This window comes from Cricetulus griseus, chromosome 3, assembly GCF_003668045.3.
Source record: "Cricetulus griseus strain 17A/GY chromosome 3, alternate assembly CriGri-PICRH-1.0, whole genome shotgun sequence".
Lineage (NCBI taxonomy): Eukaryota > Metazoa > Chordata > Mammalia > Rodentia > Cricetidae > Cricetulus > Cricetulus griseus.
In genome coordinates this window covers 196,257,933-196,271,658 of record NC_048596.1, presented here as the reverse complement: position 1 = coordinate 196,271,658, position 13,726 = coordinate 196,257,933, and the positions used below count along the sequence as shown (strand labels likewise).

Here is a 13,726-nt window from a genome sequence, read left to right as displayed (position 1 = left end):
GTCCAAAGTGGGAGGTGTCCTCCATCCTCACAGCAGGGTGCTTTGAATGAGAGAGAAAACCAGGGAGTGAAACTTTTGTGGGGAGCTCCTGAGAGTCAGGTGCCTTGCAAAGCTGTCGTGGTCCCCAGCATTTGGTGGCTGAACCTCATTGAGCCTTACTGAACTGTATTTGCTAAACAATGGGCAAGATGCTGGTCCTCAGTTTCCCCACCTGCAAAGGTGAGCTGTGCCTGTTTGCCTCATGGGATGGTTGGCATGAGTCCATCAAAGGAACTGGGTGCACCAGAGCTCCTAGAAATGATCATTAAGGGTGCTGCATGGGTTTTGCTCCCTGACCCGGTTCTGTGCGCAACAGTGTGAGAACTCAGGCTTCCCCACTCACACAGACCAAGCAGAGGGTCCAGAGAGACTGAGTCACTCCTCTTGTGGTTCTCTACAAAGAACACGGCCACACAGGGCCCCACTGCAGGGTTGACACAAGCCTTATCATTCAAGAAGAGAGAGGGGAAGCCAAATGCTCAGGACCACACAGTCTGGGATGGCACAATTCAGGACCCATTACATTGCCATTCACAAAACGTCTGTGTCAGAGAGACAGAGATGTACATTAAGTACCTCCTTAGTGCAGTGGGTAGCACATCTGTGTCAGAGATGTACATGCTTTGACAGGGGTAGGGATGTGTCCAATGGCATAGCCCAAGCATATAGTAGCAGCTAGATAAACAAGAAGTAAATGAGGGTTCCGAGATGGCCGAAGCAGCTGCAGCTACGATACACAAATGCAACAATGTTTGTGCTGCTGAGACTCTTCTTCTCTTCTTTCTCTTGTTCTTCCCTTGGAGGCAGACAGGTGAACCCACTGCTTCCCGGCCCCACAGTCTGAGGCAATGCCCATGTCTTCCAGAGACCTGCCTCCTGGACACCATCACTTTGGCTCCTGCAGCCCTTTGAGCCAGCTCTGGCCTGGTCCAGAGCCTCCGTCAGTCAAGGGCCTTTACTACAGCAGGGCCCGGAAGGTGGGCACCCTGGATGCCTCTCCAGAGGCTGACCTGAAGAAGGAGATTCTGGTGAATGTCGGTGGCCGGCGATACCTGCTGCCCTGGAGCACCCTGGATGCCTTCCCGCTGAGCCGCCTGAGCAGGCTCCGGCTGTGTCGCAGCTATGAGGAGATCACACAGCTCTGTGATGACTATGATGAGAACAACCAGGAGTTCTTCTTTGACAGGAGCCCCAGCGCCTTCGGGGTAATTGTGAGCTTCCTGGCTGCGGGAAAGCTGGTGCTTCTGCGGGAGATGTGTGCACTGTCCTTCCGGGAGGAGCTGAGCTACTGGGGCATCGAGGAAGCCAACTTGGAACGCTGCTGCCTTCGCAAGCTCATGAAGAAGCTGGAGGAGGTGGCCGAGCTGCGCCGGGAGGAGGCTGTGCAGCGACAGCAGCAGCGCCAGGCCTGCCACTCCGAAGTGCACACTTCGCGATGGGCCCGCGGCATGAACCAGCTGCGCGAGATGGTGGAAGACCCACAGTCAGGGCTGCCCGGGAAAGTCTTTGCCTGCCTCTCCATTCTCTTCGTGGCCACCACCGCTGTTAGTCTGTGTGTGAGCACCATGCCCGACTTCAGGGCTGAGGAGGACAAGGTGAGTGGTTGCCCATCAGGGACTATGGGGTAGCCCAGGGACACTTAGGAAACCATGGAAATAGTTTTCTTTTTCTCTTTTTTTTTTTTTTTTTTTTTTTTGAGACAAGGTCTCATGTAGCCCAGGCTGGCCTCAACTTTCTCAAGGAGGCCTTAAACCTCTCATCTTTCTGCCTATACTGCATGAATGTTGGGATTACAAGTGTGCACCACCAAACCCTGTTTTATGTAGTGCTGGGAATTGAACCCCAGGGCTCTTGCTTGCTAGGTAAGTTCTCTAAACACTGAGCTATAGTGGCAGCTCCTTTTCATTGTTTTAAGATAGGGTCTCATGCAGCCCAAGTTGGTCTAGAGATCTCTATCCAGCCAAGGCTAGCCTCAAATTCCTGATCCTCCTGCAACCACCTCCTGAGTGCTGGGATAACAAACATGTGTCACTACACCCAGCTAAATGTCCTCGTTTAAATAAGTAGAATATGAACACTATCCTATATGGATTATATTCATTTTTAGACACCCCAGCCAGGGCTATAACATTTTCATCTTTATTGTAGGAATGGGGCCCTTAAAATCATTATTATGTGTTCCTGACTCGGGTAGGGAGCCCTGGATATTGGCAAAGTCATGTCTGGTTTGGGATGGTGGGAAGACCCATCATCCACTTTCCAGTTCCTGTGATGGGGTGGCAAGTACTAGTTCTCACTGCTCCTCAGTTACCTCCTCAGTAAAATGGGAGACATTTCTCTGAAGGCTCACCTGTTTATTGAGTGACTGTCATGCTAATTATTGGCTGAGAACCCACATCCCTGCACACAAGTCAACCCTACTCCAGATGGAGACTCAACAATGCAAATGTATTTCCCCTGACTCTAAACTGAGGCACAGATTATAGCAGAAACACTTGGCCCTTCTTTTTCTGGTTGCTACCTCCCCCAAAGTCTTAGTGTAGCTAGAGGAGAACTCAGAGACTGAGCTCGGCAGCTCCAATAAGCTAGGCTTGGCCACCTGTGCTCAATGGACTAATTAAACTAGAGTGAAAACAGAGAGGTGATTAATCAATGTGGCCACATTGTGGGAAGAGAAATAGAGGAGTCAGTGGTCCCCAAGTCCATCTTCGGGTTCTGATGTGAAGTTTGCATTTGAATTACATTGTTACTATCATTTTGAGGTGGGTATGTTCACGTTCACATGCCTCAGCATACATGTGATCTAGAGGACATGCATGTGGAAGTCAGATGACAACTTGCAAGAGTCAGTTCTCTTCTTCCACCATGAGGGGCCTGGGTCATCAGGCCTTGCTCAGCTTGTCAGGCTTGGCAGCAAGCACTTTTACCCACTGTTTTACCCAAGGAGCCATCTCACTGGTCTGAGAATTAAGTGGAGGGCTGGAGAGATCTGCATGTGAATTTTTCTGCAGGAGATAAGCTCCTCCTAGAGCTGGCACCAGGCTTAAGCCTTTTCCCCTAGTGTTGCTGGGCTTGTTGGGGGTTAGAGCCTGGGCCCTGGTAGTCCTAAAATGACCTTGACCCAGAGGAAACATTCTACCAGTGTGTGGTTTTTTACTCTTTGTGGGGCCTGCCACCCAGCTCCCAAATAAATACCTGGAGACTTATTCTTAACTTAGCTTACTGCTAGCCAGCTTTTCTTAAATTACCCTGTCTACCTTTTGCCTCTAGGTTTTTACCTTTTTCTTTTTTTCTCTTTTCTTTTCTTTTTTTTTCAAGACAGTGTTTCTCTGTGTGGCTTTGGAGCCTATCCTGGCACTCACTCTGTAGACCAGGCAACTGTCATTCCTGCCTCTGCCTCCTGAGTGCCGGGATTAAAGGCATGTGCCACCAATGCCCCGCTACCATTTTCTGATCTATATTCCTTTTTTTTTTTTAATTTTGTGGCTGGTAGTGTGGCTGGGTGGCTGGCCCCTGGTGTCTTCCTCACTTTATCTTTCTCCTGTCTCCTATTTATTCGCTCTGTCTGGAAGCCCTACATAGCCCCCTCCTACCTACCTATTAGCCATTCAGCTCTTTGTTAGACCAATCAGGTGTTTTAGACAGGCGAAGTAACACTGCTTTACAGAGTTAAACAAATACAACATAATAGAATGCAACACATCTTTGCATCATTAAACAAAAGCTCCACAGCATGAACAAATTTAACACATCTTAAACTAATATGCCACAACACCTGTGCACTCCTACCTTCTCTTTGCAAAGAGCTGTGTGACATCAAGGACCCTAGGAACCAGATGGTCTGTATCCTAGTTTGCTTTCTGTTGCTGGAATAAACATCCTGATCAAACACAAGTTAGAGAGGAAAGGGTTTGCTTGGTGCCCCCTTCCAGATCTCAGTCCATCAGTGAGGGAAGTCGGAGCAGAAACCTGAGCAGGAATCTGAAGCAGAAACCACAGAGAAGGAGGAGGAGGAGGAGGAGAAGGAAGAGGAGGAGGAGAAGGAAGAGGAGGAGGAGGAGAAGGAGGAGGAGGAGGAGGGCGGCTACTTACTGGCTGGCTACTGCTCAACCAGCTTTCTTACACAGCCAGGGCCCCCTGTCTAGGGATGGTGCCACCCACACTAGGCTGGACCCTCCTACATAGATTAGCATGCCAACAGGTCAATCTAATCAAGACAGTTCCTCAATTGAGACTCTAAGAGTTTCTTGGCTTTGTAGAGTTGACAGCTGAAGCTAACTAGAAGAGTCTCAAAAATGAAATAGGAGCCTGCATTTGTTAGGAAGATGGCTGAAGAGAGCTTGAAATTAGAAATAGACAGTTTCCTAAGGGAGAACATTGCTTCTCTCCAACTTTACCCTTCGGCTCTCTTATCACTTGACCCTTCACCTATATGAGATTATAATATACAAAGGAGGCAGATTTAAAACGGACACAAACACGTGTACTCACATCACATGCACACACATGTATATACACACACACAAACACACATTGCTTCCTTGCAGATTTGTAGCGCTAGAGAACATTCCAGTTAGAGAACCAGCATATGCCTTACACATGATAAGTTCTCCATAAATATTTGTTGAACAAAATGTTTTTTATCTGACTGACCAATGTTTTTTTTTTTCCAAAAGAAAAAGATCTATAACACTCAAATCCTCAGTCTTTTGAACAGCAGACCCCTACCTTGAGCCTGTAGTTGCAATCAGGAGCACCCTTTAACCTCACCAGTCTTTAGCTCAGAACATGCAGTGAAAACACCTGCTTGCCCACGGGAATATCTACATGTGGGTTTTACTTCTGAAGATTAGGGCAGAGTAAACAGTGTCCTTACCTAGGTCAAGGGCACTGGGTTGTAGCTGCTAAAGCATCACACCTGGTCTCCACAAATGTGTCCTCCCGCTTCGGGAGAGAAGACAGTGTGAGGAGCCAGGAGTTTCCCTGTGCAGAGTGGTGAGGGCATTTCGGGCCTAATGATTTGAAAATTACAGAGTGCAAACCCAGGCTAGGCTTAACATTACTGCAGAAATCAAATTAGGGGCAGGTCACCAGTTTGCAGTCCTGGGCATCCCAGAGCTGTCCCTGAGAAATTGGCAGCTGTGTCCCATGGGATAAGAGGCATTCATGTCCAGAGGCAGACACAGTGTCCTTGGGCTTACTCTCTGGTGGAGCCGCCTATGTACAGGCTGCCCTAACACATCCCGAGGGTCATGGCCTATGGAGGGTCTATGCTCTTATTGAGGATTGTAATTCAGAGAGCCAGGGAGGCTGAGGCCAGACAATCTTAGGATCTTTGTTCTTTCAAGACAGTGTCTCCAACATTTACATAAAAAGCGAGTGTTCTCTCTAGTACATGCCTTGTATTTCTTATTTGTCCTCAGGGGACAGCAGGTAGGCAGAGAGTGGCTCTATTTAGCCAGCCAGCTGTTAAGGCTGGCCAGCTTATCCTAAGGAGAGGCATAGGGCATGGTGATTTAATGACACTCTGAGGAACTCAGACCCTGGAGATGTGACCTATGGAAACCCAGATTCCTCTGCCTTGTCACAGCTGCCATTTGGCTGTGCTTGCTGATTCATTGGTAGACTGATTGATGACCTTTGTGCTGTTTCCACTTTTTGGCCAGGGGCTGGAGCTCAGTTGGTAGAGTGCTTGCCCAGCCTGCACGGAGCTTTGATCCTAGCAGTGTATAAACCTGGTGTGGTGCCACACACCTATAATCCCAGCCCCAGGGAGGTGGAGACAGGAGGATCAGAAGTTCAAGGTCATCTTTAGCTACAGAGAGAATATGGAATGCTGTGTCCGTTTCTCTGTGTGTATTTTCAGTCCTCTTGGGTGTATACATAATATAGGTGTGACCTTGCTGAATCTTGAGTGTGAGTTTAACCCCTGGAGGAGCTGCCAGGTTGTTCCCTAAATCCCAGTTCCCTGAAACCCAGTCCAGCAGGTAGGTGTGTGTGTGTGTGTGTGTGTGTGTGTGTGTGTGTGTGTGTGTGTGTGTGTGTGTGTGTGTCAGAGGACAACTTTCTGGAGCAGTTTTTCCCCTTTCCACCATGTGAGTCCAGGCAGGTTATCAAGCTTGGCTTGGCAGCAAGAGCTTTAACCCACTGAACCATCTTGCCAGCCCTCATTCTTCTTTTAATCACAGTTTTCAGGTACACATGTTGAACTTCTTAAAAAACAAAAACAACAACAACAAAAAACTACACAACCCTATAACCAACTCACCCATCAATCTAGAATATTTCCCTCACCCAAAGAGTTCCCCTGGGCCCTTCCCAGCCAACCCAAGCTTCCCTGAGCCGCTGATTTGATGGTTAGAGTCCTGGAGGTGAGCCTCACCTTGCCCCCAGTGTTGCTGTCTGACCTCTGGCTTGCTTGGCCCTACATGCCTGTGTGGTCCTTTCATTTCTCAGGCCTGGCTCACTTTGTCTTCAGGAATGTGCTGTGCTTCCCTCAAGACCACCAGAGACAAGGCACCCTGCACAGAGGCTAATTCCCCCTCTCTCTCTGAGATTAGGGGCAATTCCCAAACCAGATTTTTCTTTGCCCAAATCCAGAAAGATGAAAATAGTGTGGACCAAAGTACCCCATCTCCACTGGTGGGAGTCTTCCTCAGAAAGTGCTTTTTGTTTTTTCCTTCTTCTCCCTGTCCTTCAAATATTGGCAGGGCTGGAATGGACATCACATCTTCAGCTGGAGCCCCTACATCCATCTCTGTGTCCCAGCATGGCTGCAGAGACGCCAGCTCCAGGCTGGTTAGGATGCAGGGCAGAGCAGGATGCAGGTGGAGTGACTAGGCAGAGCCAGTCTGCTGCAGTGCAGGGAGGCCGGCAGCCCAGACCAGACCAGGGGAATGAGGACAGGGTGTACATGGCTTGAATAGCCAAACACCAGCACTAGAGACAGAAGCTCAGGCTACTGGGGCCTCCTGGGCCCTCCAGAGTCACCCTCTCCAGTTGCTGGTCACTGATCTGGAGATGGTGTTCCCCGGTCTCAAGACTCTCTAAAACCAAGGAAAATTCCTAGATAGTAGCAAGAAACAGGCCTTGTAGGAAAAGCAGCTCAGAGTCTAGGTCTTCTGGGGGCTCCAAAGTGAAGGGGTGATCCCCCAAGATCCCATGCCTGAGCTTGGGGCTAAGACTTTGGGTTTGTGATAGACCCAAGAATCTGTATTTGTAGCTGGCACTTTGGGGAATTCTGGTTGTGTTTCAACCTTTTCATCAAAACTGGAGCCCAGATATAGATAGGGACCACTTGCAGATTGCACAGCAAGTTTGTAGAATGCCTGAAGAATCCAGACCCAAAGCTCTGAAGTCATCCAGGGTGCTGATGCAAACCTCTGAGGAAGCCCTCTCAGTGGGTTGGAAAATGTTTTTCTACTTCCTATAGAATGCTAACCTCCTGCCAACCAAGCAGGGCAGCATCTGTGACAGTGTGTCTCATGTGTATCTACTGGGTTCAGAATCCTCATAGCTGCTATAGACCTTGTTCCATTCTTTACAGCAGTCTCCTAGGGCAATGAACCCTGGAAGTCTAGGAAGGACCAGTAACTTCCTGAGTGAGAGAGAGTGTTGATTGGGATATGACCCTGGGCCAGGCACACTCAGGGCTTCATCTCAATGACATCCTTTTGCTCCAACCCTGGAAGGGACCAGACAGAAGTCAGTGAGAAAGCTTCCTAGTCTTGGGCAGGCCAACACAACTTGAGGTGGTCTGGCCATTTTCTTTTTTTCTGATAGACAGACAAAAACATTTCAATTTAGGATTTCTCTGGGCTTGGACACTGGAAGCAACTTCTTTTTTCACTTCAGAGCATTTAAATACAAACCCCACAGTTGTCAATATTTTGCTTTGTCCACAAGCATATGGATCTGTCATATATTTGCTTGTTTTCCAGGGCATTTTATGAGCATGTGTGTGCTTGAGAGTATGTGTATATATGTATATGCATGTGTGAGTTCATGTTTATGCACCCAGGCACACACACACACACACACACACACACACACACACACACACACACACACACACGTAAAATGTTCAGAGCCAAGTTCCCAACATTAGACTCATCCATGTGCTTCTGGAAAATTCTACTACTCAAGCTAAAACCTATGTCATCTAAATTAGAGTCTCTAGGGGCAGTCTTGAGGGTGAGGTTTTTTTTGTGGCTACCTATGTGGTCTGACATTCAGTCAAGGTTGAGGGTATACATCCAGCAGGATCTTGTTAAATTGCAGATTATATATCTGGTAGGGGTGGGGGTTAGGTGGGGTTTTGGCTAAGGACCATGCTAAGGAGCAAGGGAAGGCTGAGGTATACCAGGAGCCAGGAGCCAGAGGTGGGTAACCCTTGTGGCCAGGAGAGAGCAGCTGGACAAAGGGTTGTGATCACACCTTTTAAAGGCTAGACTGCAGCCTCGGGACCCTCTGTCCAGCAACTTTCTGCCTCCAGAACCATGTCTGCTTGTGCAGCCCAGAGCCTAGCTCAAGTGGGCTTTAGTCCATTTTGTAGAATGAAGGAATTGCAGTGGTGGATAAAGACATGACAAGGCAATCAATAAATAGTGACTAAGAGACCTGGGGTGGGATGGGACAGGACCGTCTATAGGTAGTGAACACACGACAGTGACCCAGTCCTTGGAGTGTAAGATGTGGCCACACCCTCTGTCCACAACATAGCTGTGTGGCTTACAGGACAGCACCAGAGCTGTATAATGTCTAAGCAAAGCTCATGTCAGTGAAAGTGAAGGTTGATTGCTATAATCAGCAGGCCCAGGACATGTAGCTCCCTCCCCACCCCCACCCCCCACCGAGACAGGGTTTCCCTGTGTAGCTTTGGAGCCTATCCTGGAAGTAGCTCTTGTAGACTAAGCTGGTCTCGAACTCACAGAGATCCACCTGCCTCTGCCTCCCAAGTGCTCAGATTAAAGGTATGCGCCACCACCACTCCACTCTTCAGGACAGGTAGCCTTAAACAAAACCCAAGCTGGTTTCTCTCTTGTGTATCAGTGCCCCAGTGAGGGAGCTAAGTGAGCTGGCAGCTTCCACTCCACATACATGTTTCATTCTCCCCTAGGGTGTTGGTCTTCTATTGCAGTTGTAAAGTAGCAACAAAAATAACTCTATGTTTGAGGGGGTCACCACAGCATGAGGAACTGTATTAAGGGGTCACAGCATTAGGAAGGTTGAGAACCACTGCTCTAGGACCTGGGAAGATGGCTTGGTTGGTTAGGTGTTTGACTTGCAAGCACAAGGACCTGAGTCAAAGTATTGGAATCACATTTAAAAGCTGGGTGTCATGGCATGCACCTGTAATCCCAGCACTGGGGAAGAAGATAGAGGCAGATCCCTGGGGCTTGCTGGCTAGCCAGCCTAACATACTTAGCAAGCCCCAGGCCAATAAGAGACCTTGTCTCAAAAGAAAAGAACAAAAATCCCATAAAACAAGGTGGACAGAGCCTGAAGAATTACAGCCCCAATTGTTTTCTGGCTGTCCCATGTACATACACAGTACACCTAGAAAGACTTTTCAGAGGGAAGCCATTTCCTCACATCCCATGTAGCCACCATGGTATCTTCTCCACCATGGCTGGCTGTCTCTTTGAAACCATGAGCCCAGATAAATCCTTCCTCCTTTGAACTGCTGTGCCTTGGTGTCAGGTTTTGAGGGAAGCTGACTAACCCATTGCTTCTGTGGCTCTTCTTACCCCAGGGAGAATGCACGAGAAAGTGCTACTACATCTTCGTGGTGGAGACCATATGTGTGGCCTGGTTCTCCCTGGAGTTCTGTCTGCGTTTTGCCCAGGCCCGGAACAAATGTCAGTTCTTCCGCGGGCCCCTGAATGTCATCGACATTCTAGCCATCTCCCCATACTATGTGTCTCTCGTGGTGTCTGAGGAATCCTCGGAGGCAGGCGAGAGGCTGAGTGGAAGCTCCTACCTGGAGAAAGTGGGGTTGGTACTGCGTGTTTTGCGGGCACTACGTATTCTCTATGTGATGCGCCTGGCCCGCCACTCACTGGGGCTGCAGACGCTGGGCCTCACCGTGCGCCGCTGTGCCAGGGAGTTTGGCCTTCTGCTGCTCTTCCTGGGTGTGGCGGTCACCCTCTTTTCCCCTTTAGTCTATGTGGCTGAGAATGAGTCTGGAAGGGTCCTAGAGTTCACCAGCATCCCTGCCTCCTACTGGTGGGCCATCATCTCCATGACCACGGTGGGCTATGGGGACATGGTCCCTCGCAGCGTTCCGGGCCAGATGGTGGCCCTGAGCAGCATTCTTAGTGGTATCCTCATTATGGCCTTCCCAGCTACATCCATCTTTCATACCTTCTCCCATTCTTACCTGGAGCTGAAGCGAGAGCAGGAGCAGATCCAGGCCCGCCTCCGGCGTCTTCAGAACACAAACTCAGCCAGCGAAAGGGAGCTCCTGAGTGATGTAGATGACCTGGTCCCCGAGGGCCTGGCCTCCCCCATCCGCTATGTGTAACTCCTTAGGAATGCACAGTAAGTTCAATCCATCCCACAACTGAGACAAGCTCCTGAACCTCTCCTCTCCTGTGGACCATCTGTGGGTGTGTCCTCACAATACTGACTGACTTCCAAAGCAGGAAAGGTGCCAGGCCATGCCACCATGGGTGTGATCCTGGGCATATCCCTTGTCCTTTCCCCAGCTCATTGCCAGATACAGGGCACAGCCCATCTTGGCAGGCTGGGTTAGTGTTCCTGTGTTCTTCTCCCTTCCTTGCAGACTGTGATATTCCACCCTGGGTTCTGAATGCTCTTTGACCTGACCGTCACTAATAGCCAAATACAGAGTCTGCAGATTTCCATCTTCTCCCCCAGACTCCCTGTCCTGGTCTATGCCACCCCTGGGAATCAGCTCTGGCACTGAGACCTGCTCAAAGCTCCATGCATCCTGCAAGGCTTCCAGGAGGATCATGTGCTATCTTAGTTTCTGTTACCACCAACCGAATTTCCAAATGCTGTGGAAGTACCCACAGTTCTAGAAGCTCTTAGCCAAGAAGGTAGCCCTGACCACTACAGCAAATCCTGTCAAGGTCTCATGGTAGCAAGCCTGCTGTCACCTATGATATACCTGGAGACTTGGGCTGCAGGGCCACCTGCTAGTACCCAGTTGGCCTACTGGACTCTTGGTGGACACTCTAGTTATGCAGTTCTTAGCCTTAACAGGGAGACCCTGAGAACTGTATGGTGTCCTTTCAGAGAACAACAGCACCAGGAGGAACCACAGCTTTCCACAGTCAACTAAACACTGACACAGCTCGGCAGGACACCCTTAGGCCTGCCTGGTTCTAGCTCTGCACATCTGACCCTCACTGATGGAGGCTGGGCATTCCTGGTGTCTGTGTGTGTCCACATATCCACATGCTCATCCGTCAGCAGACTCAGCCCTTGGATCCATAGAGAGGGCAGTGTGCTGTGAACAAGACATTCAGAGACGAAACCAGAAAGAAACAGACCTCTGAGCAGCCAGTGCCCCAAAGATCCCCAAGGCATGGGGTCTGGTGTTGAGGGGTACTTGGACCAGAACTGTAAGGAGGTGATAGACCTCAGAGCCTTACAGAAGACAGCACTGTGGCTGTACTGGGGGTGAGGATGAGGATGACAGTCCAAACTGAAGTGGGAGTGACATCCACCCAGAAATGGCCTGTGGGTTCACCTCCTCCACGTCACTGCCAATCTGGCACAGCACACCTGGGAGACATCTCAGGAGTGACACAGCTTCACTGTCATTCAGTATTGGCTGTAAGGCCACTAGAGAAAGTACAAGGGATAAAAATAAGTGACAGTAAGATGGACGAAGCCCTGTGAGGCTGGTGTGGCTCATGTGGGTACAGGCAACACTGCAGTCCTGCTAACATGTGCCTGGCTGTGTTCTTCTGCCAGGATTGAGCTGAGCTCTGCTGTGTGCCAGGCTCACACTTCCCCTGACTGCAGCACATAGACAATGACTTCCCAGAGAAGCCCCAACATCTAACCTAACGTGCATCTTGCCCCTGTGAGAGCCCTCTCATCCTCTGACTCCCCCAACAGATTGGCACATGTCTCCATCTCTCTAGACCTCAAGGTCCGGAGAGCACCCTTAGTTCACTTTATATCACACTAGGAGAGCTGATGCCTTGGAGAGGCCCAAGGCTTGCTGCTCTGCTCCAGGAATCAGATAGCAGCGTCCTGGGAATACCTGGATATATTCTGGAAACATATCAAAAATAGCTACATTAATCTTATCCACCAGGCTAGTGTGTGTGTGTGTGTGTGTGTGTGTGTGTTTGTTTGTTTGTTTTGAGACAGGGTCTCACAGTGCAGTCCAGGCTATCTTTGAACATAAAATCCTCCTGGTTCAGCCCCCTGGCTCCCAAGCTAACATTTTTATAGCTGTTATTAGGCAAAACACTAAACAGTTTTTCCTTTATGCTCTTAAGAACAGAGGCCTGGGGGTTTCACTCTGTCTATGACTGTGGTTGGGTCCCTGTGCCTCCCTGGAAATCACAGGGTTAGGTCAGATCTGTGGTTCTCTAGCTGAAGTTCCACAGAACACTCTTGGGAGCTGTTGTTGGGGGAAGAGTAGCCAAATGGGCAGAGGGCCCATTGGCCAATGATGATCACACACACAGTATCTAAAAGAATACAGAAATGTCTAGACAGCTCCTCTCCTCCAAGACAGGGCTATCCACAGATCACAGATCTGGGGTGCTGAGCTCACCCTGGAACTAGAGAAGAAGCCACTGGGGACCTGGCCCTTTGTCAGCTCTGCTCTTCTGACTGAAGACCTCATCTGCATCACGTGCTTGGTGTGATGTTTCCCAGCAGTGTGCCTGGCTCTCACCAGGCTTCCCCACAGTTCTCTGTGCCACCAAAACGTACTAGGACAAAATGAAAAGTCAAAAGTCAGCATTGGCTGAACCCATCAAAAACAATGCATATCTCTATCATCTGCACACACATACCCACTTAAAACTCTCACTAAATAAGACTTGGAAAAATAGCAAGGGATGGTTTGATGTGGGGCTTAATTTAATACTTTCATTTTTTTTTCCTCCTGGGAAACATCCTGGAAGATGAGTCTAAGTTATCCAAATTTGGCTCTGCATCCTTTTTGATGTGATTGGATGAAGTGGAGCAACAAGCATGTTGGTAGGTAGTATTTTATCACCATTGGTTGACAGGAGCCCAGTGATCCCCAGCTGCTGTGGCTGTAGCCAAAGGGGACCCCTGACTTTGAGCTACCTTCAGACTGTCATAGATGTGGCTCCCAGGGGGAGAAACAGTGTTGACTGAAGATCTTTCTAGTCATGCAGAGTTGAGCCCACCAGCAGGAAGATAAGTTAGTTCTACAATACAATGAAAGAGACTCAAAAAGGGTCCTGACTTGGGATTGTGCCAAGACCATAGGCTACTTCCATGGCCATCAGCAGTCCCATCAAAATATGACCAGTGTGTTCCCAAAAGGCTAAATGTGCCTCTGGATGCAAATGCACTTCAGAGGGTAGAGTGTCCAAACAAAAAGAAGACTCTCCAGACAAGGTAAGGAGCTCTAATGTCAATCAACTCCCTCTTGGAAGATGGAGAGACCAAGGTTCAGAGAGGGAAAACCATCTGCCTAAGGCCACACAGCTGGTTCATCTCA

General features: G+C 49.3%; 1 protein-coding gene across 1 annotated transcript; it reads left to right on the top strand.

Annotated features, from left to right (window-relative positions):
• Window positions 1-887: 887 nt before the first annotated feature.
• Window positions 888-10,564, top strand: Kcng4 (potassium voltage-gated channel modifier subfamily G member 4). Its single transcript, XM_027410757.2, has 2 exons — window positions 888-1,634; window positions 9,794-10,564. The coding sequence occupies exons 1-2, from the start codon at window positions 888-890 to the stop codon at window positions 10,562-10,564; spliced, it is 1,518 nt and encodes a 505-aa protein (XP_027266558.1).
• Window positions 10,565-13,726: the final 3,162 nt, after the last annotated feature.